This window comes from Cicer arietinum, chromosome 1 (assembly GCF_000331145.2).
Source record: "Cicer arietinum cultivar CDC Frontier isolate Library 1 chromosome 1, Cicar.CDCFrontier_v2.0, whole genome shotgun sequence".
NCBI lineage: Eukaryota > Viridiplantae > Streptophyta > Magnoliopsida > Fabales > Fabaceae > Cicer > Cicer arietinum.
Genome location: NC_021160.2, coordinates 34,845,161 through 34,872,804, shown reverse-complemented (window position 1 = coordinate 34,872,804; position 27,644 = coordinate 34,845,161). Strand labels below are relative to the sequence as shown.

At 31.9% G+C, this 27,644-nt stretch overlaps 1 protein-coding gene and 1 long non-coding RNA gene across 5 annotated transcripts in view; one reads left to right on the top strand and one right to left on the bottom strand.

Annotated features, from left to right (window-relative positions):
* LOC101514959 (protein EIN6 ENHANCER-like) overlaps positions 1-19,512 on the bottom strand; it is a 28,538-nt gene extending 9,026 nt beyond the window's left edge. The window contains exons 1-3 of one of the 4 annotated variants that reach the window (XM_027334177.2): positions 19,163-19,511; positions 17,510-17,677; positions 16,752-16,819 (exon numbers count right to left, since the gene is read on the bottom strand). In XM_027334177.2, coding sequence (XP_027189978.1) covers positions 16,752-16,819; positions 17,510-17,669 — 228 coding nt within the window. In that variant the 5' untranslated portion in view covers positions 17,670-17,677; positions 19,163-19,511. Of the gene's footprint in view, positions 1-16,571; positions 16,820-17,509; positions 17,678-18,099; positions 18,223-18,277 lie in introns of those variants that run through there. The other 3 variants (XM_073364069.1, XM_004488445.4, XM_073364198.1) reach the window with 3 other exon arrangements.
* LOC113786382 (uncharacterized) lies at positions 19,495-21,183 on the top strand. Its single transcript, XR_003472669.2, has 2 exons — positions 19,495-19,620; positions 20,663-21,183. It is a non-coding gene; the product is annotated as an uncharacterized lncRNA (long non-coding RNA).
* The last annotated feature ends 6,461 nt before the right edge of the window (positions 21,184-27,644 follow it).

Below are 27,644 nucleotides of genomic sequence, written 5' to 3'. Positions count from 1 at the left end.
TTAATTGGCATCAAAATATCTTTTTGATTATAAAACTCCAAAATATTATTAACTTTGGCTTAAAAGCTTCCGAGCCAAAATCCAATATACACCAAAAATACATAAATGGTACTCTAAAATTACGGGTCTTACAACGGTCCTACCGGTTCGTACCCTACGGACGGGAATGGAGATGGGAACGCGTGATTGCAGTTACATTAGGAGGATCTCACGGGGCGCGTGGAGATACTCAGGGTGTATAGCTTTTTGGTAGGATGATCAGATTAGGATGATGTATAGGAACTAGGTGTCCTTCTTTTTGGATTGGAGTATTTTTAGTTTGGAAAACTGTATTTATACTAATATTGTCAGTTTGACTTCTTATTCGAATGGGTTCCATGTACCATTTGATGTTGTGTAAATGTTTTGGATTTATAATTGGAGAAACTTTTCCGCTGCTTGTAAATTATAATGACTCAATTATTTATCCAAAGGCATTTCCTGATTTAATTCTTTGTTCGTTTTTAATTACTTTAAAAAAAAAAATATACCCTCGCTTTGAAAAACGGGGTGTTACACTCAACATGTCCATTATAATATACTAGGACAAAAAACTCTGATGGAGCCATTATAGGTAAAAGATATGTATGAGTAAGTGTTTAGAATGATATTTGTTAGTGTATTGAATAAGTGAACGACATTACATATTTATATTATGTTGGATAACATCCCAATGATGTCAGCGTAATCCCCCAATCTTCCACTGATTGGCTGGTTCCGATTTTTGAATAGGATAATGCTTACGTGTAAGATGACGTCAGCGCAATCTCGTAAGATGACGTCAGCGTAATCTAGTACGATGACATCAGCGTAATCCCCTAATCTTCCACTGATTGGCTGGTTCCGATTTTGGATAGGATAATGCTTACGTGTACGATGATGTCAGCGTAATCTGGTACGATGACGTCAGTGTAATCCCTCAATCCTCCACTGATTGGCTGGTTCCAATTTTGGATACGATAATGCTTATGTGTACGATGACGTCAGCGTAATCTGGTACGATGACGTCAGCGTAATCCTCCAATCCTCCACTGATTGGCTGGTTCCGATTTTGGATACGATAATGCTTACGTGTACGATGACGTCAGCGTAATTTGGTACGATGATGTCAGCGTAATCCCCTAATCTTCCACTGATTGGCTGGTTCCGATTTTGGATACAAAAATGTTTACGTGTAGGATGACATCAGCATAATTTGGTACGATGGCGTCAACGTAATCCTCCAATCCTCCACTGATTGGCTGGTTCAGATTTTGGATACGACAATGCTTACATGTACGATGACGTCAGCGTAATCCTCCAATCCTCTATTGATTGGTTGTTTCCGATTTTGGATAAGATTGCAATGGTTTTATAAATAGTCATTATGTTCATATTATTATTCACACACACTTTAAAGCTCTCACATTCACAACATACAAGCTCTATGGCTCTTTTAAGAAATCAGTATCTTCACAGATCTAGAGATATTGTTGAGATGGTAAGTGGTTGTAATCATCTTATGTATACATGTTTTTAATCGTCATTTTCATAACTCTAATATTAAATTTATTTAAAATGTAGAACTTGATTGAATGTCACCACCACTTTAGAATGGAGGAAGCTGGGTTTTTGACCGTTGCAAAATTGGGATCTTGTAACGTGGACCCATCTTTGATGACCGCAATGGTAGAACGTTGGAGAACAAAAACACACACATTTCATCTTCCAATAGGAGAATGTACAATAACTCTTGAAGATGTTGCATTACAACTGGGTCTACCTATCAACGGAAGACCAGTAACTGGAGGTGGCGCTTTAGATTGGGATGAAGAATGCCAACAACTTTTGGGTGTCATTCCTCCACAAAATCAAATGGTGGGTCAATTCGTCAAACTGAAATGGTTGAAAGACACATTTGCTCATGTTCCGAATAATGCAGCTGTTGAGCAAGTACAACAACATTGTAGAGCGTACCTATTACGCTTGATTGGGGGTTTGGTAATCCTTGACAAATCTTGCAATAGAGTTCATTTGATGTATCTCCCCCTGTTGAAACATATTCAACGAGTTCGACTATATAGTTGAGGTTCAGCTTGTTTGGTAAACTTATACAAACAAATGTGTCGTGCAACCGCACCGTCTTATGCATGTATGGGTGGATGTGCGTTGCTCCTTCAATCTTGGGTATGGTATCGCATGTCGTTCATTGCCCCTCATTGCACTAGAGAGATATCATTTCCACTAGCAAAACGGTAAAACTTTTTCATATTAGTCCAATAAATTACGTATAATATACTTGCCAAACTTGCTAAATAATAGTTTTATATTCTTTTACTGGATGGATTGGCAAGGGACTAATCCATTCTAGAACTCCATATGAATATCTTGTCAGTTATAGATCAAACATTGATCACATGTAACATTATCAGGTTTAAAAAATCATTGTTCAACAAAATTTATACTTATTATAATTGTGTTGCCTTACTAATAAGTCTTTTTTTCTCTAGTTCATATGGATGCCTTACAGGGGTCCTGAAAATTTCATACCACAACAAGCATATCAGAATTCAATGATATGGACTGCCAAAACCGCATTGATTTGTTTCTCAACTATTGAATGGCATCAAACATATAGAGTAAAACTGCAGTTTGGACTTTTGCAGGAAATACCAAATGAACCTGAAAATATTGATACACTTCACTGTCAAGATATGAGAGGGAATCATCTGGAAAATTGGAAAGACAAACATGCTGCATGGATTCAATTTTGGAACGAACGTCGAAGTCATTGTCTTACCGGTCAGCCGATACATGGACACTCAATACCAATAGAGGAGTATATGGTGTGGTTTAGACCCAACTCCAATTTGTATCTATCAACTCTACACCTACTACAGGACCCACGATGTGGTGTTGCAGCACAGCCAACTCAACCATCACACTGACAAAGACGTAATAGATCTCACCTACCGACTCCCCCTGTTACTATTGAAAATGAAGCGCCATAACCACATTGTCATTCATTTTCTTTCACCCCAACACAACAACAATTTGAATCACCAAGACAATCATTTCAATTCATGTCAACTCAACAAGATGATCACCGGCAATCTCTACATTCAAGTGATCAAGATTTTGTGAATAATTTATTTGGGGCAGACCTAGGTACGCCTGAATCGGCTGCTCATTATATTAATAACATGTACTCATTTGGTGTTCCATCATTCCCTAATCAAGTAGATCATACTTCTTCGATGCATGTCGACCTACTAAGTGAAAATGTTCAGGAGACATATGCCCCAGTTGACGAAGAAAACTCATCTCCTCGTCATCCACGCCGTATTCGTCGACCACCACGATGTGGGACTGGACAACATATAGGAGATTAATGTAATAAAAACATTGTAATAAAATTTGTGTCTATTTTTTTTCACTCATTTGGTATTTGTATGTTTAATTATAATATTAAATTAAATATTGTTATTTTATGAACTCCATTTAATTAATTTTATTTAATAATTATAAAATATATAGTTAACATTGTATTTATTTATTTAATTAAAATAATAATTACTTAATTAAATAATTAATAAAATTTAAATTAATTATTTCATTAAAATAATAATTAATTAAATTAATTATTTCATTAAATTAATAATTAATGAAACTTAAATTAATTATTTAATTAAAATAACAATTATTGATTAATAAAATATATATTTATTATTAAGAAAGATGTTAACAAAATATAATGTGTTGCATTATTTCTCAGCGGGTGAATGTATCTTTATTAATTGATCAAATTCCCTATATACGTGTCTATAGTACCACTAATAAAAGTAATTTTATAAATGATAAAATAAATTTAATAATTAAAAAAAAATTACTTTGAGAAATCGGTGTACATAAATCTGATTTATCTTCCTTCTTTAAAAAAAAAATTTAAGTTGAGAAATTGTAGAAGCTTAAACTGATTTCTAAGAGTAATTTTAAAAAGTGGAAAAATGATGGTAGTTTGGTATTTAATTTGGAATTAGTGATAATTTAGTATTTAATATTTTTTTTCATGGTATATCAATAAAAAAAGCCGTAAAATATATTTAGAATTGATGTGTGCATTGATGCTGACGTGGAGGCTACATATGCATTGATTTGGAAATGTTCTCATCGTCAATCCCTCCTATCCATATGGTATTATGGTGCCAAAAAAAACAATCAAGGGAGAAAAATGTATTTAGTTAAGAAAAAAAATGTTACTCCTTGAAATAAAATATAAATAAAATCGAAAGTAACAAATGTTACTTATAATTTATTGTAAAGAGAGCGATTAACACTCTTCAAATCGAAAGTAACACTTTTTCTCCTCTTGAAAATCGAACACTTAGACTTAAGAGCAAATTCTAATTTGTATCATGGTTTACCATAAACTAGTTTTAAAAAATGTTTAAATTTCAATGATTATAGACATCGTCTCTTAGAAGTAAATTCTAACGATAATTTTTATTTATTTATTGAGATAATAACTTAAATATATCAGTTAAATTAAAAAAAAAATGTATCATGTAAATCAAATAACAATTTTATTCATAAAGATGAGAAGAGTCACAAGCTATTATTTATAAAAGAGCATTATCTACTATCGTTAAGAGTATTTTTAAATACTAGTCCACGATATACCACTTATAAAATTGGTGCACTAAAGAACTCAACCTGTAAAGTAAATTTTAAAATGAGATCCTTTAAAAATTAAGAAATATAAAATTGGAGTATTAAACAACTTACAAATAAGAGAAGATAGAAGATACACCGTCAATTAAATTAGTTTTACACTGAAGTTTGGATGATTATATTTACATTGCGGTGACAAATTAGTGTTGTGTTATACAATTATGAGGTTTTATTGAACGTCGGTGTAAAATAGTTTTACATAGACAATACAATATTATTAAACTCTACAGATAAATATTAAATACATTAACATGTCTTGCATGTGTTGATTTACAAGAAAGATGGTTTGAATTGTAAATTTACCCCTATTTAAAATTTTCTGTAAAAATTAACTCAAGATTGATCTTGGTTGTAAAAAGCAGAAAACAGATAATGTTCTTGGTTCTAAAACCAGAAAACGGATAATGTTCTTGGTTAATTAAAATTAACAGTTTTAACTTATCTATTTAACTTGATAATTGAAAGACTGGAAGTAAATAGATAAGTGAAGAAATATAACACACAAATATATCCTAGTTCACCCAATATGAGTTACAATCCTCACAAATGTGAGATTTTCCACTAAGTGTTCAAAGCAAGAATGTTCTTGATTTTCACACAACTTTTGCAGATCAATCTTGATCTGTTACAACTTACTACCTTTCAGCTTATAAAGGATTTCCACATATCTACCTTTCAATCTTTAGAAAGGATTTACCCACTACCTTTCATACACATAAAAGGATTTTTACAAAAACTTCTTAAGCTATTTCAACACAATAGTCTTGAGTTTACAGATGGATGATTTAAGGAGTATGACAAAATTTGAATATACTCATCTCGTGTTTGAGAATGGATTCTGATTTTGAAACTTAGTAGTTATTGAAACTTATAGCCAATTGAGAATTGAATTGAACTTTGAAAGATGTTTGAAAATCTCAAAGAATTTCAAATATGATTGTAAATGAAGTATTGCTTGCTTTCTTGACAGATTTTTCCTTCATCTTGAAGTCCCTTTTATAGGCTTTAAGAGAGCTTATGACAACTCATTTTTTCGTTGGCAGTTGTCCAACTGTCATATGGCAGTGAGTGGATAAGATCAATCATAAAGCAAGAACGTTCTAGGATTTGGACAACCTTGCTTTTTGAAAATCAAGAACGATCTTCATTCTTGCTTTGTGGTAACAAAGTTTTGACTTTAACTTGACATATGTGTGAAGTGTTATTCATGCTTTGCAACACATGTACAAACTATTAAAAATTGCAAGATTGTTATGTCCAAACTTGTCAATTTTTATGCTTCTTGCTTGCTTTAACTTTGAAGAATGATTTTGTTTTAATGGTGAATGCATTATAGTCTTTGCCTTGCCTCTTGGAGTGATCTTCATACTGAAATCTATCCTTGTATATTTTGGAACTTGCAGATTTGTTTTAATTGATGTTTAAAATCTAGATTACATTTCTCCCCTGTTGTGACAACAAAAAGGAAGTAGGAGCAGTAGCAAAGCTAAAACGACAATGATGAGTAGAGCCCTCCGAGGATGAGGATAAGGATGGTTGTTGAATTTGTGGAAAAATTGGAAGTGGATTCTGTATGGGTGGTTCAATACCAAGCTTTGGAGCAAGTTGGTTTGTCATCCAGTCTCTTAGAATAGCTTGTTCTTTAACATGATGCATCATTCTGGCTATGATGGTCTAGAGAGCATCAAAAATTGCGTTGTTGGTTTCCGAGCCTTCTTTTTCCACCTTGGATTTTTTTAGAGGAGGCTAAGCACTTTTAACAGGAGTAGATAAAGGAGTGTTTTGAGAAGGTGTAGCAGATGTGCAAAATGTTGACAGAGTGGCAAAAGATGTGTTAATCTGAGGGAGAGAGTTGGCGGGGGTGAAGTTGTGAGGTACAGATGGATCAGTTTCTTGAAAAACCAGATATTGGCGAATGCCACAAATGGAAGAACTCGATTTCTGTGGTGAGACAAATGTTGGTGACATGATAGAGATGTGTTGATGAGGCATATGAGGACATGTACCATGAAAAAAATAAGTTTGGAGTGGTGTGAGGAGCAATATCAATGGTATTTATTTGATCATCTTGTGGATGAAGGGGAACGTTCTGGTGAGAAGCAAAACATTCTTAAGTTGTAGGTGGGATTGAATTTGTGTGAATTTTATAGTGGCGCTCAAACCTCTTTCTTTTGGTTGATGATGGAGTGAAGATTGCGTTTGGAACAAACTGAAGTTGATAAATGGAGAAGGTGATAAATGACTAGGGCATCATTATCAAAGACAAATTCATGGTTGCCGCAATGGGGGTAAAATGGAGTGTTGGTTGATACTATTGAAAATTTTAGGAAGAGGCTTCAAGTCAGTTGAGATGTAATTTGTTGACTCAACAACAAACAGTTCTTGAAACACGTCATCTTTAGAAATATTGAGAGCTGAGTACCAGTCTTGTACAAAGACTGCTGGTCCTTCAGAAGGGAGATGAAGGATTTTAGTAAGGATTGAAGGAGTGATACGTATTTCAATGCCTTTAATTTTTAAGACAATGAGGGATTTATCTGGAAAGGTTTTAGCCTTGCAACATAAAGCTCATATAACCTCAAAATAGTAACAATTAGAAATTTGAAGAAAATCAGTCCAACCCAAAGCATCTGTATGATGCTTAATGAAGGTGGCTTCATACTGTAAATTTTCAAAAAATGAACACACGACCAATACCTATTGGTCTCTGGCCCCATTTTTCATTGTAGAGTTTTTGGTTTTGAGAGGAAATCAGAGGGGGGGATGAGAATTTTTGAAGAGGATGGTTTGTTGGATATTTTGGTTTTAGGGTTTGAAGCTTTCGTTGAAGAAATTTTTGGGTTTGGAGTTGTCGTTGAAGAACGTTGTGGGTTTGAAGTTTTATTTGGAGAACGTTTTGGGTTTTTGGCAGACTTAGGTTTTTTCAAATTTTTTGAAGCAAGAAAATCTGAAAGTGTGGAGGAGGACTTTAGTGATGGATTTGTCTTGGTTTTGGAGGGATTAGAGTTGGATGGTTTCTTTTGGGAATGGGATTTTTGGAGTGTTTGGGTTCTTTGAGGGGTTTGGGATTTTGAGGTTTTTAAGGGTTGTGTTGATGGCACTGGTTCTAAAGTAGGAATCTTTGGTAATGGTGTGGAATCAGAATCGTCATCAGAGATTGTGTAGATTGTTTGGTCAGTTGTTTTGGGTTTGGAGGTCCCAATACCAGTGAGAATATGCATTGATCTATGTTTGGAGGATGAGGATGTCGAGTGTGTTTCTAAGATGTTGTAGAGTTTGATGAATGGTGGGAATCCCGCATTGTCACTCTTCTTCATCCTTGTCCACGATTAACTTTTTTTTCAAAAATGGCACGCACAAAAGCTACAGCACAAAAAAACCCTAATCCCAGAACACCATCATCATGATCTTCATCACCATCCCCTTCACCATCTCCAACACGATTACCTTCACCACCACCTAAACCAGCACACACCCCGCCCCCCATTCTTCATAAAAAATGACGTTCTCTGACCTAATGTCTTCCTCTCGAGAGTCAACCCCTCTCCTATTACACCAACTCCTCTTTCCACCATTGTATCAATGCGGGATTCCCATCATTCATCAAACTCCACCACATCTTAGAAACGCGCTCGACATCCTCATCCTCAAAACGTAGATCAATGCGTATTCTCGCTGGTAGTAGAACCTCCAAATCCAAAACAACTGACCAAACGATCTACACAATCTCTAATGACGATTTTGATTCCACACCATTACCAAAGATTCCTACTTCAGAACCAGCGCCATCAACACAACCCTTAAAAACCTCAAAATCCCAAACCCCTCAAAGAACCCAAACACTCCAAAAATCCTCTTCCCAAAAGAAACCATCCAACTCAAATCCCTCCAAAACCAAGACAAATCCATTACTCAAGTCCTCCTCCACACTTCCAGAATTTCTTGCTTAAAAAAATTTGAAAAAACCTAAGTCTGCCAAAAACCCAGAACGTTCTCCAAATAAAACACCAAACCCACAACGTTCTTCAACGAAAACTCCAAACCCAAAACGTTCTTCAACGAAAGCTTCAAACCCTAAAACCAAAATATCCAACAAACCATCCTCTTCAAAAATTCTCATTCCCCCTCTGATTTCCTCTCAAAACCAAAAACTCTACAATGAAAAATGGGGCTAGAGACCAATAGGTATTGGTCGTGTGTTCGTTTTAGAAAATTTACAGTATGAAGGCACCTTCATTAAGCATCATACAGATGCTTTGGGTTGGACTGATTTTCTTCAAATTTCTGACTGTTATTATCCTAAGTTATATGAGCTTTTTGTTGCAAGGCTGAAACCTTTCCAGATAAATCCCTCATTGTCTCAAAAATTAAAGGCATTGAAATATGTCTCGCAACTCCAATCCTTGCTAAAATCCTTCATCCGCCTTCTCAAGGACCAGCAGTCTTTGGACAAGACTGGTACTCAGCTCTCAATATTTCCAAGATGACGTGTTTGAAGAATTGTTTGTTATTGAGTCAACAAATTACATCTCAACTGACTTAAAGCCTCTTCCTAAAATTTTCAATAGTATCAGCTAACACTCCATTTTACCCTGTTGCGACAGCCATGAATTTGTCTATGATAATGACGCCCTAGTCATTTATCACCTTCTCCATGAGAAGAGCTAAATCTGCCACATTTGATCATCCATCACATGATCTCTGCCATAAACAAAGACTACAAAAGAAACATTGTTCCTTATGGTATGGTCTTCTCTAAAATCTTCATATTTTTTTTGGTCCTTTATCTATAGAATCTTCATGTATCAAGATCTCAAAATTTTCCTCAAAAAATATCTCACATATGAAACAACTTCCAAACCCAACCTTCACTCCATCATCAACCAAAAGAAAGAGGTATGAGCACCACCCTAATTCACACAAATTTAATCTCACCTACAACTGAAGAACGTTCACCTTCTCACTAGAATATTCCCTATTCATCCACAAGATGATCAAATAAATACCACTGCTACTGCCCCTCACACTACTCCAAACTCGTTTTTTCATCGTATGTGTCCTCTTATGCCTCATCAACACACCTCTATCATGTCACCAACATTTGTCGTACCATAGAAAACGAGTTCTTCCATTTTTGGCATTAGTCAATATCTGTTTTTTCAAGAATCTGATACATCTGTACCTCACAACTTCACCCATGTCAGCTATCTCCCTTAGATTAACACATCTTTTGCCAATATGTCAACATTTTGCATGCACTTTCTCAAAACATTCATTTATCTACTCCTGTTAAAAGTGCTCAGCCTCCTCTCAAAAAATCCAAGGTGGAAAAAGAAGGCTAAAAACTCAACAAGGCAATTTTTGATACTCTTCATACCATCATAGCCAGAATGACGCATCAGGATAAAGAACAGGATATTCTAAGAGACTGGATGACAATCCAACTTGCTCCAAAGCTTGGTATTGAGCCACCCATACCGAATCCACCTCCTATTTTTCCACCAATTCAACAGCCATCCTCATCCTGGGAGGGTTCTTCTCCATCATTGTCGTTTTAGCTTTGCTACTGCTCTTGCTTCCTTTTTGTTGTGACAAAGGGGGAGAAGTATACTCTAGATTTCAAACATCATGTACTTCGTAATATCTTTTTGTATAACAACTTCTATAATTTTGTTGTTGTTGTGTATGAACTGATGATTATAGCTTTAAATCAATGATATTATGTATGAACTAATGACTACTGCTTTATCAATGAAATTTTTTTTTTAACCATTAAGTATGAACTAGTGATTACTGTTTCATAAATGAAACTCATATATTGGTTCAAAAAGGATAGAACATTTTGAGGGCGAGCTTTTATCTAAAATGCTCTATATGATCATTAAAAGAATCAAAATTAAAATCTCAATATGTTTGTCATCATCAAAAAGGGGGAGATTGTTAAGACAAAAATCCAAATTAATGTTTTGATGATAAACTAAAGGTAAATAAGATTATAATTATGATTATGTGCATGTTGGTATTTGATATGTTTGTTTGAGTTTGTTAATCAAGATAGGTACCAAGAGAATCAAAACAAATCACAATAAAGAAGAAACAATACTAAGTCATAAAAACGAAGAATGTTATTGACAGTTTTAAAGCAAAACAAAGAAAGTTCTCCACAAGTTCTAGAATTTCATAGGGTGTTATGTTTATGAATTTTCTTATTGATACACATTAAACATGTAGCATGAAGTGTTGATGGCTTCAGCACAAAAATATTTTTCAACATTTGATTCTTCTAAGATTATTCTTGCCATCTCCTGCAATGTTTTATTTTTTCGTTAAGCAACTCCATTTTGTTGAGAAGTTCTTGCACAAGATAGATTGTGAGAGATACCAACTTCATCAAAAAAATATTTTGAAATATGCATTAATAAACTCCTCTCCATGATTACTTCTCATAGAGATTATGTTGGATTCTTTTTAATTTTGGATTTTTTTACAAAATGTTTTGAATGCAGTAAAGGCATCATCCTTTTGTTTTAAAAATAGCACCCATGATTTTAATAATAACAAAATTATTGACTTTAGGTATAAGGTGTTATAACAAAATAGAACCCATATTTTGACATCCAACCTGCATAAGGTGTTATATTGACTTTAGGTATCCACTTGATTTTGGGTCCTTGGTGTTGAGACAAAATATCTCTCAAATGATTTTAATAATAATAAAATTACTTAAGAAATTATGATTGAAGTTAATGACTAATATGTGCTTTTGAGTGAATTCTTATAAGAAAACAGGTTAATCATCAATAAAATTAAAAGGAGAAAAATTTGACTCAATACATCAAGTTTTCAAAACTGGAGGATAGGATGAACCCTTGATAAGATAACCTTCAAAGATGCATAATACTCATCCTCATTGTAACCATAATCTTTAGTCATGATGAGAAGTTAAAACAATATCCAAGAATGAACAAATAAAGTTTTTTAATCAAAGAGGTCAAAGGCCAGGTTTAACTAGTACGAGGATGGGCTGTACGAGGTACAAGGATGGCCAGTACGATGTAAGAAGATGGATCTATAGTCAACATCATTCTCAAAAGTTGAAAACGACCTAGCACTTCAACTTACAAAAGGTTGTAGCCCACAAAAGTAAAAAATACAATCTTACATGTCTTGAAGAATGAAAAGAGAAAAGGACATCTCATGACCAAGTACCTAGGAGGGTTGAATTTCCTGCACGAGGATGGACGGCATATGTCCAAGGACAGCTGAATGGCAGTTTTGTAATTAGGATCAAAGACCTTGGACTTTTTGATCAAGTCTCCAACGGTCATAAGATGTTTGTCACATGAAAAGAGCACTACAAGATCTCTATAAAAGGCATGAAGCTCTCCATTATCAAACACACAACATTACATAAAAAGATCAAGTATCTTAAAGTTATCAAGAGCAATTTTCATCATCTCCTTATACTTTCTATAATCCTTCACTAGATCTTTGAAATATCTTTTTAAAAAGTGTTTAAGAAAAGAGAAGCAATCATACTCATATCACTTTGTAATTTCCACGTGAGTTTCACTTGGAAATACTTGGAACTTGTAAGAAACAAGATTGTAAGCTTGGTGAGGCTAAAGAATACACAAAGTGTAATCAACCTCTGTGAGAGGATAATCAGTTTGATCATTAGTAAAAACTCACAAGTGTGTGAGGACTAGATGTAGCCTTCATTGTGTGAACCAGTGTAAATGTTGTGTGTGTCACTGTCTATTCCCTCTCTTTTTTATTCAGCTTAAAATTCAAAGGTTTAAATTCCTATCCTCGTGATTCGCATCCTCCCTTAGAGGATAGTTTTTCAAAACACGTGAAAAACCTTTTTAACAACAAAATCCCTATTCAATCCATTTTCTAGTGATATTTAGCTACATCACTTGGGAGTTAGTTTTAAAATAACAGTTTAACTCAGGGTGCCCAAACTTGGAACAGTGAGAACATCTTGTTGTTGGTCTTTGAAAAGATTTGAAAATCTGAGTTTTAAATGTTTTTTACACTGATTTGGATGAGCCTGCAGAACGTTCTCCCTTTTTTAAACTTTCTGGAGAAAGTTATGTGTTTGTTCCAGAACGTTCTCCTTTTTGCGAACTTCCTAGAGAACGTTCTTCCTTTTTCAAATCTCTTAGGACAGGTTCTGTAGAACGTTCCTCCCTTTTAAAATTCCTTTTGTTCTTGATTTTTTCGTCCCTTTTTTTTAAAATAGAACGCAAATTCGAGATGTTCAACTTTACTGCAATATGAACATTTGATTTTGCATTTTTCTTCTTTTCTTTTAGGTACGAAGAAATTTTCATATCGTTGTGTTTTATCAATACCAAGACCAGCTTTATCAAAAATTCTCATTTGAGAACCCATGATTCTTTGAAAAGTTTCAGTTGCTTTAATGAATTTAGGCAAATCATTTTTAAGAAGTTCAACTTCATATTTAAGGAGAACATTCTTCTTTTGTGTTGCAGAACATTTTTTACTTTCTTGTCTTTCATCATCAAAGTTTTTGAGTTATGATTCTTTCAGATTTTGAATGATTTTCTTAAGTCCATCATTCATAATCTGAGTTTTTTCTTTTTCCTCTTTTTCTTTGTAAAACTTTTCATTTAAAGAGGTGCATTTTTGGATAAGAATATTTGAGTCATTTAGCAAATTATCAAATTCATTTCTCATTTGTTCACATAAAATGCAGTGTTTAGAGTTTATTACCTCAGTTTCATCTGTGTTTGCCATCAAGCATATGTTGGCTTCTTCTATTTCCTCTAAATCTGAATCATCAGAATCATCACAAGTCAACATCATTGATTTCTTTTTCAAAGGGAATTTCTTTGATGCTCTTTTGTTCAAAGGACATTCAGTTTTGTATTATCCTTGTTTATTGCATCCAAAGCATGTAATTTGCCTTTTATCTACCTCAATTTTGAGATTTTCTTTCTTATTTGGAAATCCCTTTTTGATATGCTCCCTTTTTGATATGCTCCCTTCTTCTCGTCATTCTTTGGATTTTTCTTATAAGAAGAGTTATTTCTTTATCTGGTTCTTCCTGTCCAACTTCCTCTATTTTCTCTTCTAATTGTGGTGACACACTTTCTTGAGAGACTTTTAAGGCAATTGTTTTGTCTTTTTTTTGGTTTGTCTTCCATCAGTAGCACCTCATGTGCTCGCAATGTTTCAATTAACTCCTATAAATCCGAGTACGTTGAGGTTCCTGGCTTGGCTTATGACTGTTATCATTGGTCTCCAAATGATTGGGAGGCATCTCATGATTTTCCTTACTCTATCTTGTACAAAGTATGTATGTTTTGCATAAGGATCGCATTTCATTTACAATAGTTGTAAATCTAGAGTACATTTCGTCAGTAGTTTCTCCTTCATTCATTTCAAACAATTCAAACTTTCTTATGCATATGTCGATCATTGTTTCTTTCACATGACTCGCTCCTTCATGGTGAGTTTGTAGTGTGCCCCATACATTTTTTGCAGTGTCGCATTCATCGACTCTCTCACTTTCTTCCCTGCTTAAAGCACATGATAGGAATAATCGAGCTTTTGAGTTAGAAGTACCTCAGATTTTTCTTCTATTGTCCAATATGTTTCTTTCTTTTTAGAAGATGTTGGATCATTTTGGTCGACCCTTAGCGTGAAATCTCCTTCTGTAATGATGCACCACATACCTGTGTCTTGTGATTTTAGAAATAACTGTATTTTGTTTTTTCAAAAATAGTAATCTAAGCATCAAAGTAGGGTGGTCTATTTGGTAACCCTCTTCAGCAATGTACTTAACTTTTAACATTTTCTTTCTAGATCTTTTCTCTAACACTATTTAGGTGTTGATTTTAGAGATTGTGCTCTGATGCCAATTGAAGTAGCAATTTACAAGAAAAGAGTTTGAATTGTAAATTTACCTATTTAAAATTTCTGGTAAAAATTAACTCAAGATTGATCTTAGTTGTACAAAGCAGAAAACAAAGAATGTTCTTGGTTCTAGAATCAGAAAACAGAGAACGTTCTTGGTTAGTTGAAATTAACAGTTTAGCTTATCTATTTAACTTGATAATTGAAAGACTGAAAGTAAACAAATAAGGGAAGAGATATAACACACAGATATATCCTGGTTCACCCAATATGGGTTATGTCCAATCATCACAAATGTGAGATTTTGCACTAAGTGTTCAAAGCAAGAATGTATTTGGTTTTCACACAACTTTTGCAGATCAATCTTGATCTATTACAACTTACCACCTTTTAGCTTAGAAAGGATTTCCACATATCTACCTTTCAATCTTTAGAAATGATTTACACACTACCTTTCACACACATAAAAGGATTTTTACAAAAACTTCTTAAGTTATTTCAACACAATAGTCTTGAGTTTACAGAAGAATAATTTAAGGAGTATGACAGTATCTGAATATGTTTAACTCGTGTTTGAGAATGGATTCTGATTTTGAAACTTAGTAGTGATTGAAACTTATAGCCAATTGAGAACTGAACTTTGAAAGATGTTTGAAAATCTCAAAGAATTTCGAATATGATTGTAAATGAAGTATTGCTTGCTTTCTTGAGTTCTGACTTTTCCTTCATCTTGAAGTCCCTTTTATAGGCTTCAAGAGAGCTTATGACAACTCATTTTTTCGTTGGGAGTTATCCAGCTGTCATATGGCAGTGAGTGGATAAGATCAATCATAAAGCAAGAATGTTTTTGGATTTGGGCAGTCTTGCTTTTTGAAAATCAAGAACGATCTTCGTTTTTGCTTTGTGGCAACTAAGTTTTGACTTTAACTTCATATATGTGTGAAGTGTTATTCATGCTTTACAACCCATGTACAGACTGTTAAAAATTGCACGATTGTTCTGTCCAAACTTGTCAATTTTTATGCTTCTTGTTTGCTTTAACTTTGGAGAATTATTTTGTTTTAATGACGTATGAATTATAGTCTTTGTCTTGCCTCTTGGAGTGATCTTCATACTGAAATCTATCCTTGTATATTTTGGAGAACCTACTAAAACGAATCTGCAAGTTCTGAATCTAATCTGATTACTTTTTGAAATTCTGGAACTTGTGGAGAACGTTCTTCATTTTCCTTTAAAACTGTCAAGAACGTTCTTCGTTTTTCTGACTTGGTTTTGTTTCTTTTTTATTATGATCTACTTTGATTTTCTTGGTACCTATCTTGATTAACAAACTCAAGCAAACATATCAAATACCAACATGCACATAATCATAATTATAATCTTACTTACCCTTAGTTTATCATCAAAATATTAATTTGAGATTTGTCTCAAAACTGTCCACCTTTTCCAACTATAATGATTCTTAATTTCAGAGATTTATCAACTAAGATGCTAAATCTCAACCAAACTTATACTTTTAAATTAGGTCAAGCTGAAAACATTCAGTTTCCAAATATTGACAAGATATATACAATTTAATCTCATTATCTCCTATTGTTCATTTGAAATCTTGAGGACGGTATTGTACTTAATTCTGGGCATGAAGATGAGAAAAATATACAAGGATTATGCGGGGAAAAAGCAATTAATGCTAAGGAACGGTAGATTGAGCACTCTACCGGGAATCCTAAGATGAAAATAAATAGTTCTATGAGAAGATGTAGCTAGCAAAATTTTCAATGCAGGTAGAAGATTTCTTTTGATCACCACAAATAATTAGAAGATAAAATCACAAGATTTGAATGCTAGAAAAAAAAAGCAAGATATATGTGATTATTTAAGTTTCAATTTCTAATGCTATCAACAGATTCAATAGGATGTTAACGTATAACTAGTGACAAGAAAAAAGATAGAATAGATTAATAGAATATAATTAGTTTCATAATTTCTGTAAAATAAAAATATGTGAGAATAGCCTTTTAAATAGAGATTTTGAAAACTTCTTCCACAAATGAAAAGCACTTCCTCTTGCAAGTAAACACCACCAAACAAGAATCATAAAGAACATTACTTACTTCATAGCCTGTAATATCGCAAATTCTCTTGCAAGGATGCATAGAAGGGGGTGACTCAATATTCACATCTGCAAGACAGTCCAACAAAACCAAATAAGATTCTTTAACATAGAAGGCAGCCACATGTAAGTCATAACAACAACAAAAACTGGCACATATACAATTAAAATTCTCCATATTGAGGCTAAACAATTAAAATTCTTTCAATTGTTGCTTATATACATTTCAAATGAAAGAAAATTTATTATTAGAGGGGAAAAAAATACAATTAAAGGAAGAGGAGAACATATCCACCAAAAGAGAAAATACACATAACAAAATTAAGAAAGTAAAGAAGCCTAAGAGCGCAGTAAAGCTGGTCAAAATCTCTCTGCAACCGGTGTATTGGAGATACAAAGAACTAGAGAAACCATAAAAACAATCTTAACACACAACAAATGTAAGGCAAAGATGTGCACTTGAAAATCCATACTCCAAAACCAAACTCCCCACAGTTAACCTCCTTATCATCGTCAAAAATATCTCCAACTTTATCTCTTTCAAATTAATGTTCAAAACAGAAAAAACAAAGTAATTTTTCTTTTTACTTTCCCTCTAAAATGTAAAAACAAGATCCTGTATCACAGGGTGCCAGCAATAAGAAAACATTCTGCCTACAGTGAAACAACGACACAATTGTTTCCAAACAGCCCACCAATGTTGATTCCAGTTAAAATTCCAAAGAAACACAAATTCCACAATTAAAATTCTTAACTCACAATTGGGTTCATCGTGAGGGTAATTCTGGTAATTTTCAGCCTGAATAATCTGCTTAAGATGCTTCCAGTGCCTGCCTCTGGATTGACCTTTAGGGTATTTGTCATACATTTGAATTCTCTTAAAACTGAGATAGTTAGGTAACACCAGCTCTGCCTCCATCCTCTTACCTTCACAAAAAACCAAATTGTTTCTGTTACAAACACGTTAAAAACGTAAATTATATAGTATAAGATTGAACCAAAATTCATTATTAGTTTCAAAAAGCAAAACAGCGTCTGTTTAATGTGACTTTTCCTAATCGGAATTCGCAGGTGCTGATGCTTGTTGCCTCAACCGTTTAACTTTTTCACATTTCACCTTACTGGAAATGTAACTTTTAATCAGGGTCAGATCGAATGCCCCATATCACTTTTACTTGGTGTCCCATAACTACACCTCGATGGGTGGTTCTACATACAGCACCCAAATTTCCTACACACACCTCTCGTATATTTAAATACATTAAAAAAATACCACGTTCCCCATTTTTTACATTGATCTCTCAAAAATGAAAAATTAATTGTTAAACACATCTGTCCATAAAACTTACATAAATAGAAGCTTTATTCTTAATTTTTCCTACATAAAGTATGGAAATGAGACAAATGTTTAAAAACCCAATCAGAACCAGTTCTAAAACATTTGAAAGGGATAAATAATAACACAACATAAATAGAAATTAAATAGAAATTAAATAAAAATTAATATGCATAGGAATAACACTGAACTCAGCAGGATTTTTTTTTGATATTTTTTTTCAATTTTTTTTCCGATTTTTTTGGTATCCTCATCTAAAGTTTAATAAAGCATAGCATATGTGATACGACAACAACTGATAAAAGTAATTTATAGTAGATGTGGTCCTTCAATCACAAACTCATGGATCCATAGATAAAAGTAAATGGTAAAAACATAGATATTAGATGAAGCCTTATTTACATAACAATTGATAAGCAAGCTCTAATCATCAACCATTTAAAACTACTACTAATACTTTTTGCTTATTTCTCTTAAATCAATCACACAGTAAAAAACTGAAATGATTGAAAACAATAGAAACATATAATTATCATACAAAAAGAAATAAATTAAACTAAATTAAATCACCATCTCAAAGAGTCTTCCTCCTAATTGGTAGAGGCAATATAACAGAAATTGCAGACTTAGAATTACAAGATCTAAAAGAACCAGTTCTCATAAACAACAAAAAAGAGTTAACAATTTTCTTAACCTTAACAGCAACCGTTTTAATCTTAGGCTTTTTGGGTTGTACAAAATTATCCAAAGATGATAATTTGTAAGTTGTGAGAAAGATTTGTCTTTGTTTTGCTCTTCTTTGTCTGTAGCTAATAGACTTTAGCATGTTGTTGTCTTTCCCTTGTAAACTAAGAAGTTCATAGTTAAGAAGCTCTTCTTTGATTGTATTTTTTTTCTCTCAATTTTTAGCACATACATAAGGATTCTGAGAAGATTATGGCCCCTTATTTTAGGATCTAAATAGGATTCATTTAGCAGATGTATTATCATAGGAAATCTCAATAACAATGTCATGAAAATAAATTGAATCTCAACAACAAAAGAGTAGAACTCAAAAATAGAATGAAGAAGAATACCTCGACAAAATAAAACAGAGATGGTGGCGAGCCGTGACGGTGGCGAACACAAGAAGGCCGAGTCGTGACCGTTACGGTGGTCGGAGAATGGAGGAGAAATTGGACTGAACGGATGAGAGATTAAGTTCTGAATTCGTCATAGATCACTCTCACTCTGAAAATGGCAAGTGTCGGCGCTGGGATGTGTGACGGTGGCGGTGACGACGACGATGATGGTGGCGAGCTTTGACCGATGGCTACGGTGAGAAGAAGTCTCGCAATTGTTTTTTGTTTTTTTTATTTATTTAATTTCTTTCTTTTTATTTTCTAATTTATTGTTTTATTGGGTGACTGCATTAAATTGCCACATAAATAAGAGCATCTCCAACGGTGAACTCAATATGGACTAGAGTCTACTGTGCCACAGCAATTCACTCATTTTCTACTCGAATAGTGAACTCAACATAATTCAAGTTCTAGTATGTCACATCACCCTAAATCAACTCATTCATTTTTTACGGTTTAACTTTTAAAAAATTATATTATATTCCATTACTTTAATTTATACATTAATATTTAATTTTATTATAACTTAAAATATTAATTTAAATGGAAAAATAAATAAAAAAGTACGTTAATAAAAATTTTAATAAACTTCTGTAACAAAAATTGTGAAGAAAAAGTATGAGTAACAAATTGTTTCTATTAATGAGCTAACAATCGTAATTAAAAGAGAAAAAAAAGGCTAACAATGGTATATTAACTAAAAAAAGCTAATGATTACAAAATTATTATTATTTAATAAATTAAAAAGAAGTTAACGGCTATAAATTAATAAAAAATGATAAATTTATTATTATTAATAAATTAATAAAAGGTAGCGGTTATAATTATATTATTATTAAATTATGAAAGTAGATAGAAAAAAAAAATAACTGCTATGAAGCACCGTTCCTTCATGACAGTACCGTGATGACACATTGGCACAACTCCAACGGTGAACCCACAAAAAACTGGAAGTTAAGTAATTACACGAACGAACTCATTTTCACTCCCGTTGGAGATGCTCTAAGTGTGGATTGGGTGTACGGTAAAAACAGGTGTAAACAGAATATTAACCTAAACAAAACTTGATGTTATTATTAATACTAATAAAATTTGTCCGTTATAATTTATTAAAGCCGATTGTTTTTAACTCAGGTTATTTTTTCGATTTATGAAGAAAAAAATCTTAAAAGATTTGTCTAAAAAATAAACGATATAGTACAAAATTTGTTAAAATAGTAAATTAAAAAAATCTTAGAAGATAATGTATACTAACCACACCTAACCTTTGCATTTTCAATTTGTCTATATATAAATAAGGCTTCTAAATTCAATTCACCCCAAAATCTAAGATACTAATTCTTCTCTCTCATTATTCTTTCTCTCTCTTTTTTTGTCATAACAATGAAAGAAGATATATCAAAGTGACAAAATCATCAAATATGATAATATTGAAAACAACCGATGGTTTTGAAGGTAGAACCCAAAATTGTGAAGATGATAGAAACTGTACAATCACTCATTGACAAATCTGAAGACGCTGCATCGATAATTACTCTATCAAATATATTCAGCGATGATCTTGCTATGATCATTAATTATTGCAAGAAATTATTATACTACGAACAAGAAGAGACCAATGATGCAAAAGACAAGTTTGATGTTGAATTTGAGAATCAACTGAGCGAAGATGACGAAATTGAGCGTAGATGCAAATTACCTAGGCATAACTAGCCTTCTTGAATCAAATGAAGAAGAGGATCGTCGACTTGAAAATACTCTTGATGAAGAAGAAGTCGAACAGAGTCCAAAATGCTATTGAATGTTTCAAAATATTTTGTTTAGTTGAGTAGCCTATGAATTAGAATTAAGAATTCTTCAATTTGTACCAAAAATTAGAAATTTAATATTTTATATCGTCTCTGTATTTCTTGTTTTTCTTCTCTACTTTTCAATTTAGTAACTATTACAAATCAAATTGTAGATGATTTTTCGGATTCTAGTTTGAATCGATTGAAGTACCTTTTATATTCACATTAAATAAATAAATAAAATTGACTCTATACCTTGATTTGATTCTTAAATTAATATTATCATTCTTAATTTAATGAGGTGATATGTCGATAAAATATAATGTTTGAGGATTTTGAGGCCGAAGTGTCGTGAAAATTAAAAATAACTTTAATTTGTGGATAGTTAAAAAAACTACTTGATATTTTAACAATCTATGTGTATAGAATTATATCAATGAAACATGCACATGCCGCCAAAATTGTAATATTGAGTATGCTAGAACTTGTTGTATGTTCACAAAAATTGATGACTCTTTTTACATTTGTTTTTATTTAAATCTACTAATAAATACTTTTTTTCCCACTAGTTTGAAACCAAAGCTCCACTAACAATCCCAAACACGCTTTTAGGCAAGGACTCAAAAGCATAAGTCAGATATTTTTATTTATTTTATACTCCGTTTGATTATCTCTTAACGTGAGGTTTTTATTTTATCACTCCATTTTATTTAAGATATATGAGAGTTTACAATTTTTTCATTAGTAAAAGACACATCAGTGAATAGACAAATATAATTAATTTTTATTTACTATTCTTAGTCTCTATTTTCAAATGACATTATTTGTTTGTAACAAAATAGTTGTCATCGATCCAGACTAAGGACCTAAGTCTTTATAAAGTATTGTTCACATTAGACAAAATCAATCTCAAATATGAATAAGATAAAATATAAAAAATGATATAGTGCATTCATTGATATTTCTTCTTACTTAAGGATCCTATTTTTTTTGAGTTCAAATAGATCTGGATGCAATGGTTCTAGAGGTTGATAAATGAAAACAATTTGTTTTGATTTCAAAGAAGATTTTATTTGTTTCTCTTTCTCACATGCCTAACATAAATAATAAATAGTAAAATTGGTACTTTTAATCGGGCTTAGTTTGAATATCAACTAAAACTAGCGTGACCCAATATTCTGTTTTAACTCCATTTTTCATTGTTAAAAGATAGGCGGAACTTGACTTTTTGTTTGGCAAGTCTGTGTAAATTAATTGTATATACATTATCTTTTCTGATAGTTGTGAAAATATAGATTGATTCCCTTTGCTTCTAAGTACACATACCTATTTCTGTAGGAAATATCATAACTATTATTGCACAATTGACTTATGTTAAGTAGATTTGTTTTAATCCGACAACATATAAAACATTGTCAATAATAGGTAAATAGTTTATAATGTGGATAGAGAGGCATAAGAATGGTATTTATAAATTTCTCTTAGCCTCGATTCCTATGCAATATAAGATTATTTTGTTATAGGTGTAATTGCTTATGCAGTCTTTTAACTTAATTTAAAGTAACATTTTAGTATTTTATCTTTTTTTTTCTTTTTCGATTTAGTCTTTTATTTCATTTTAAGTAACAATTCGATCCTTTATATATTAAAACGTCAACAATGTTATCATTTTTTTACAAAAATTCAAAAATTCATCAAAATTTTCAAACATAACCTATAAAATTAATTATCATATTTCAATATAATACAAATTTCATCAAATTTATAACTTAAATCTTCGAATAGACTCATATTTTTATTATTTATTTGATGTTGTTGGAGATGGAAATATGAGTTTATTTGAATATTTAAGTTAAGCATTTGATGAATATATGAATTTTTCTTGAAATTGGTATTGAATTTTATGGATTTTGTTTGAAGATTTTGAGGAATTTTCTAAAATTTTTTAAAGAAAAGATAAAATCGTTGACATTTTAAGATATAAATGATCGAATTGTTACTTAAAATTAAATAAAAGACGAAATACTAAAATATTACCTAAAATTAAGTTAAGGGACACAAGAACAATTATGCCTTTGTTATACCGAAACAATGGCCCTTAGTTGTTGTGGCCATTGATAGCCTTGAGCATTGTTGGGATGGGTGACCACCGGTGCTATCAATTTTTAGTGACATCAAATTTATATTTTATACTAAGTAATTAATAGTATATCCATATATTTGAATAATAATGATTTAAATTAAAGGTTTAAACTCAGTAGTCAAGTGCTATTTTCATCTTATTGTTGTATGTATATATTCATCAAAAAAATTTGTTTGATTTGTATAATATAATTTTCTTTATTTTATTATATTTATTGTTTGGTTTATTAAACATGTTGTCTAGTTGTTTGAATATGTTGCCTAAAAAATAACTCTTTTGTTATCTAAAATAAAAAAGAAATAAACAATTTGAAATTTATATTAAACCTCAAAAAGGTACTCTTGATACATTCTTTTAGCAAGTATCCTACAATGCGATAAATTCTAATTTAGTTCACTTTTTAGAAATTATTATTAATTGTTATTAAATTAATTATATGATATTATATAAATTTCTAATTTAATTTTCTTTCTATTATGTAAGAAAGATGAAGAAATGAAAAGAATGCAACTAATATCATGAGAAATATTAAGAATACACCCTCTAACACACTCTGATTCATTAGTCCACATCATCTCATTTTTTAACCTCTTTAACTTATCACATGTTGTTAACCTTTTAAAACTTTTATTTTATTTTTTCGTTTCAAAGATTGAAAATAAAAACTACCTTTCGCAAATCCCTTATTCATATCTAGATTTTATCCTTATTGATGACTGTGTTGCAATTTTACATCTACAATCGATCAAATTCCAATTTCACCTCTTAGTTTTGTATTATTTTAGTTTGATAAAGTCTCAGACTTCCACTTTCTTAGGAGATTTGTTTAGGAAGTTAGACTTGTTTTTCTGAGTCTTTTTTTTCTTCTTTGGTTCTCTCTTTAGATATACAGAAAGGTAGAACCAATCTAAAGATAACGAAAGAGCATATTCTAATCAATAAATGAAGTATTTTAGTAATATGAATATTGAGTATGAATTTCACTAACATGGTATCAATAGCAAAATTGATGTGCATTTGAGTTGATTTCAGAAGAGACGAATGATCTACCAAGTGATTTCTTAGAACAAAGTGGTAAAATAAAAGGAAAAAGAAATAAATAAACATGAGTTAGATGGAGAAGATGAAGAAGAAAAGCACCACAATCTAGAAGATTGATAAGTCAATGAGGAATCGCCACAACAGTAAGGAAGTCATTTATAAGATTCAAGCAAATTCTAATCCAAGAACTCAAATAGGAGACCTAACTCACTCATCATTCTCATTTGAGAAATTCTAATTCATTTGAAACTTATAAAAAAGAGACTCTTATAAGGTATTTAAAGAAGAATTTACCTTATTCCTAAAATAAACCAAAAGCCAATTCTCTAGACTCATATTAGGCTTACACCACTTAACTAAAATTATTACAATTCAAATTAAATACAAATAAAACAAAAAACTGTTATAAAGTATTGACTTGAAATATTCTTTGTTTTTCCTTATAATTAGTTAATTTTAAGTCCTCATTCTTAGAAGAAATTTGACCTTGAATTTAGCTCAAACATAACCTACAAGAAGAAAATTACAATTCAAAGACATGAAGAACAATATTAACGCTACCATGGGACTAAATGGAAATTATGAAAAACCACCAAATGTGCCAAGTAAGTGAAGCGCAACTCCACTTTTTGCATTCAACATTCCAACATATTCATTTTAAATATAAGGAGTTTTCAAGATAGAGAAAAAATTATACCTCTTGAAATTGACATAAAGTACCAATGTTACCTTCCTCGGATTGGAATTGGTGACATACAAGAAGTTACTTTGTATTTCCAAAGACTTTAAAGCAAGTTGAGCCTTATGAACATTCCTTTCATCATAAACAAATGAAGGTTATTTTTAAAACAAGACAATTTCCCCAAACAAATTAAGAGTATCATATGAAAGTTCAAAAGATTTTCCAATAGTAGAAAGAGTAAGGAGAGGTGTAGCAGTGCAACTACCAACAAATTCCACATGCAAACATTTAGCCTTCATAGAAAATCTCCAAATACTAACTTTATGTTTAACAAACGAGTAAGTATTCAATTTTCCTTTTCATATTATGTGTCTTTGGACAAAAACGAAGAAAGTTTTCTGGACAGTCGTGGGACACCGATGTCGATTTTCTGATTTCTTCCACTTTCTTTCTACGGTAGCTCTACTATCTTTCTCATATTATATTAGGTTGTATTTGACCTTTTTTTTTTAAAGAACCTAACTCATCGAACCAATTTTATTTCCTTACTGCATCTTTTTTTACCCAAGACCCAATTAATTACACACTTATTTTGGTTTATTTATTTGCCATTAAAATGATATTTTCCAAAATATCAAATTAAAATATTATCACATTTTGACAATATTTTAAATGAAAAAATAATTAAATAAAACATCAGTATTTTATATTAGTCACTAACTCAATTATATATTTTCAAAAGTGTACCTTCAGTGGATACAATGAAAGATCTAAGGCTTATAAAGTGTTTAATAGGGGAACTCGTATTGTGGAAGAATCCATAAATGTTAAATTTGATGACAAACAACTTGACCTTGAAAAGTCAAAGAAAGATAATGATAGTGCAGGTTTATCGAAACTAGAGGAAGCAGATGCAGATAAACCAAAGAACTTGAAAAATCAGAGGATACAAGCAAATCATAAGAAGATTACAAATCTTTAGAGGATGAATCTGACCAAGTTAGAAACAATCAAGATAAGGCATAAGGAAGATATGGATGGAAGTACAAGTCATCTCATCCTGAAACTCTAACCATTAGTGCAACTGATCCTCTGAGGATCAGATCATCACTAAAAGATACCACTTTGTTTGGCTTACTCTCATAAATTGAGCCTACCCGTGTTGATGAAGCATTGGCAGATGATGGATGGATTCTTCCAATGCAGAAAAAGTTAGTGGAACGATGTTTGGGATCATGTACCTAGACCAAAGAAGAACATTATTGGAACCAAGTGGGTTTCGGAAACAATCTAAATGAAAAAGGTGAAGTGGTCAGAAACAAGGCAAGACTTGTCGCACAAGGCTACAATCAACAAGAGTGAATTGATTAGACTGAGACATTTCCTCTAGTGGCCAGATTCAAAGTTGTTCGTATCCTACTTTCTTTTTTCGCAAATAATAACATTACATTATTTCACATTGATGTTAAAAGTGCTTTTCTAAGTGGTTATATAAGTAAAGAAGTCTATGTTAAACAACCCCCAAGTTTTGAAAGTTCTGAATTTCCAAATCATGTTTTTAAACTTAAGAAATCTTTGTATGGTCTAAAACAATCACCTAAGGCATCGTATGATAGACTTAGTAACTTCTTTCTTAAGAATAACTTTGAAAGAGGACAGGTAGATAATACACTTTTTTAGAAAATCTATATGAGATGACATTGTTATTATTCAAATTTTGTTGATGACATTATTTTTGGATCTATTAATTGCACTCTTTGCCAATAATTTTCTAAATTGATACAACTTGAATTTCAAATTATTATGATGGGAGAACTTAAGTTCTTCTTAGGGATACAAATTCAACAAAGTCAAAAAGGTATACACATTTATCAAACTAAATATACAAAAGAGCTTCTCAAGAAGTTTAAGATGAGTGATTGCAAACCTATAGTTACACTAATGCACCCTACTTGTTCATTTAAAAAATATGAATCAAGCTAAAAAATTGACCAGAAAACCTATAAAGGAATGATAGGATCTCTACCTTACCTTACTGCTTCCAGACTCAACATCATGTTTAGTGTGTGTGTGTGCAAGATTTCAAGTTGACCCTAGGGAATCACATTTAATTGTTCTGAGTACAAACTAAGTGGGTATTGTGATTATGATTATGCTGGAGATAAACTTGAGAGAAAAAGCACAAGTGGAAACTGCACATTTCTAGGTGACAACTTAATATCTTGATCAAGTAAGAGACAAAACACAATTTCCATATCAACAATAAAAGCTGAGTACATTTCAACAATTGGTTTTAGCTCTCAACTACTTTGGATGAAACATCAACTAAAACACTACAAAATCCTAGAACCGAACATTCCCATTTAGTGTGACAATAATTCTACCATTTGGCTAACCAAAAACCCTATAATCCATTCTAGAGCTAAACACATATAAATCAAACAACATTTTATTAGGGACTTTGTTCAAAAATGTGTGCTTATTATCTAGTTTGTAGACATCGAACAACAATGGGCTGACATATTCACCAAACCACTAGTTAGAGATAGAGTTGACTTCATCAAGAAAAACCTAAAATTTATTCTTTTACTTAACTGATGTTGTGCTAACCTTAGAGTAGTTTAGTTTCATACTTCAGATAAATTTCAAGTTTTATGTTTATGTTATTTTCATTCTATTAAAAAAAATCCAAGTTTCACTTTCAAGTCTTTTTGTCTGATGAAAAAAGGGGGAGAAAGATGTTTTATATTTTGGGGAAAAAAAATACTTTGAAAAATTCTT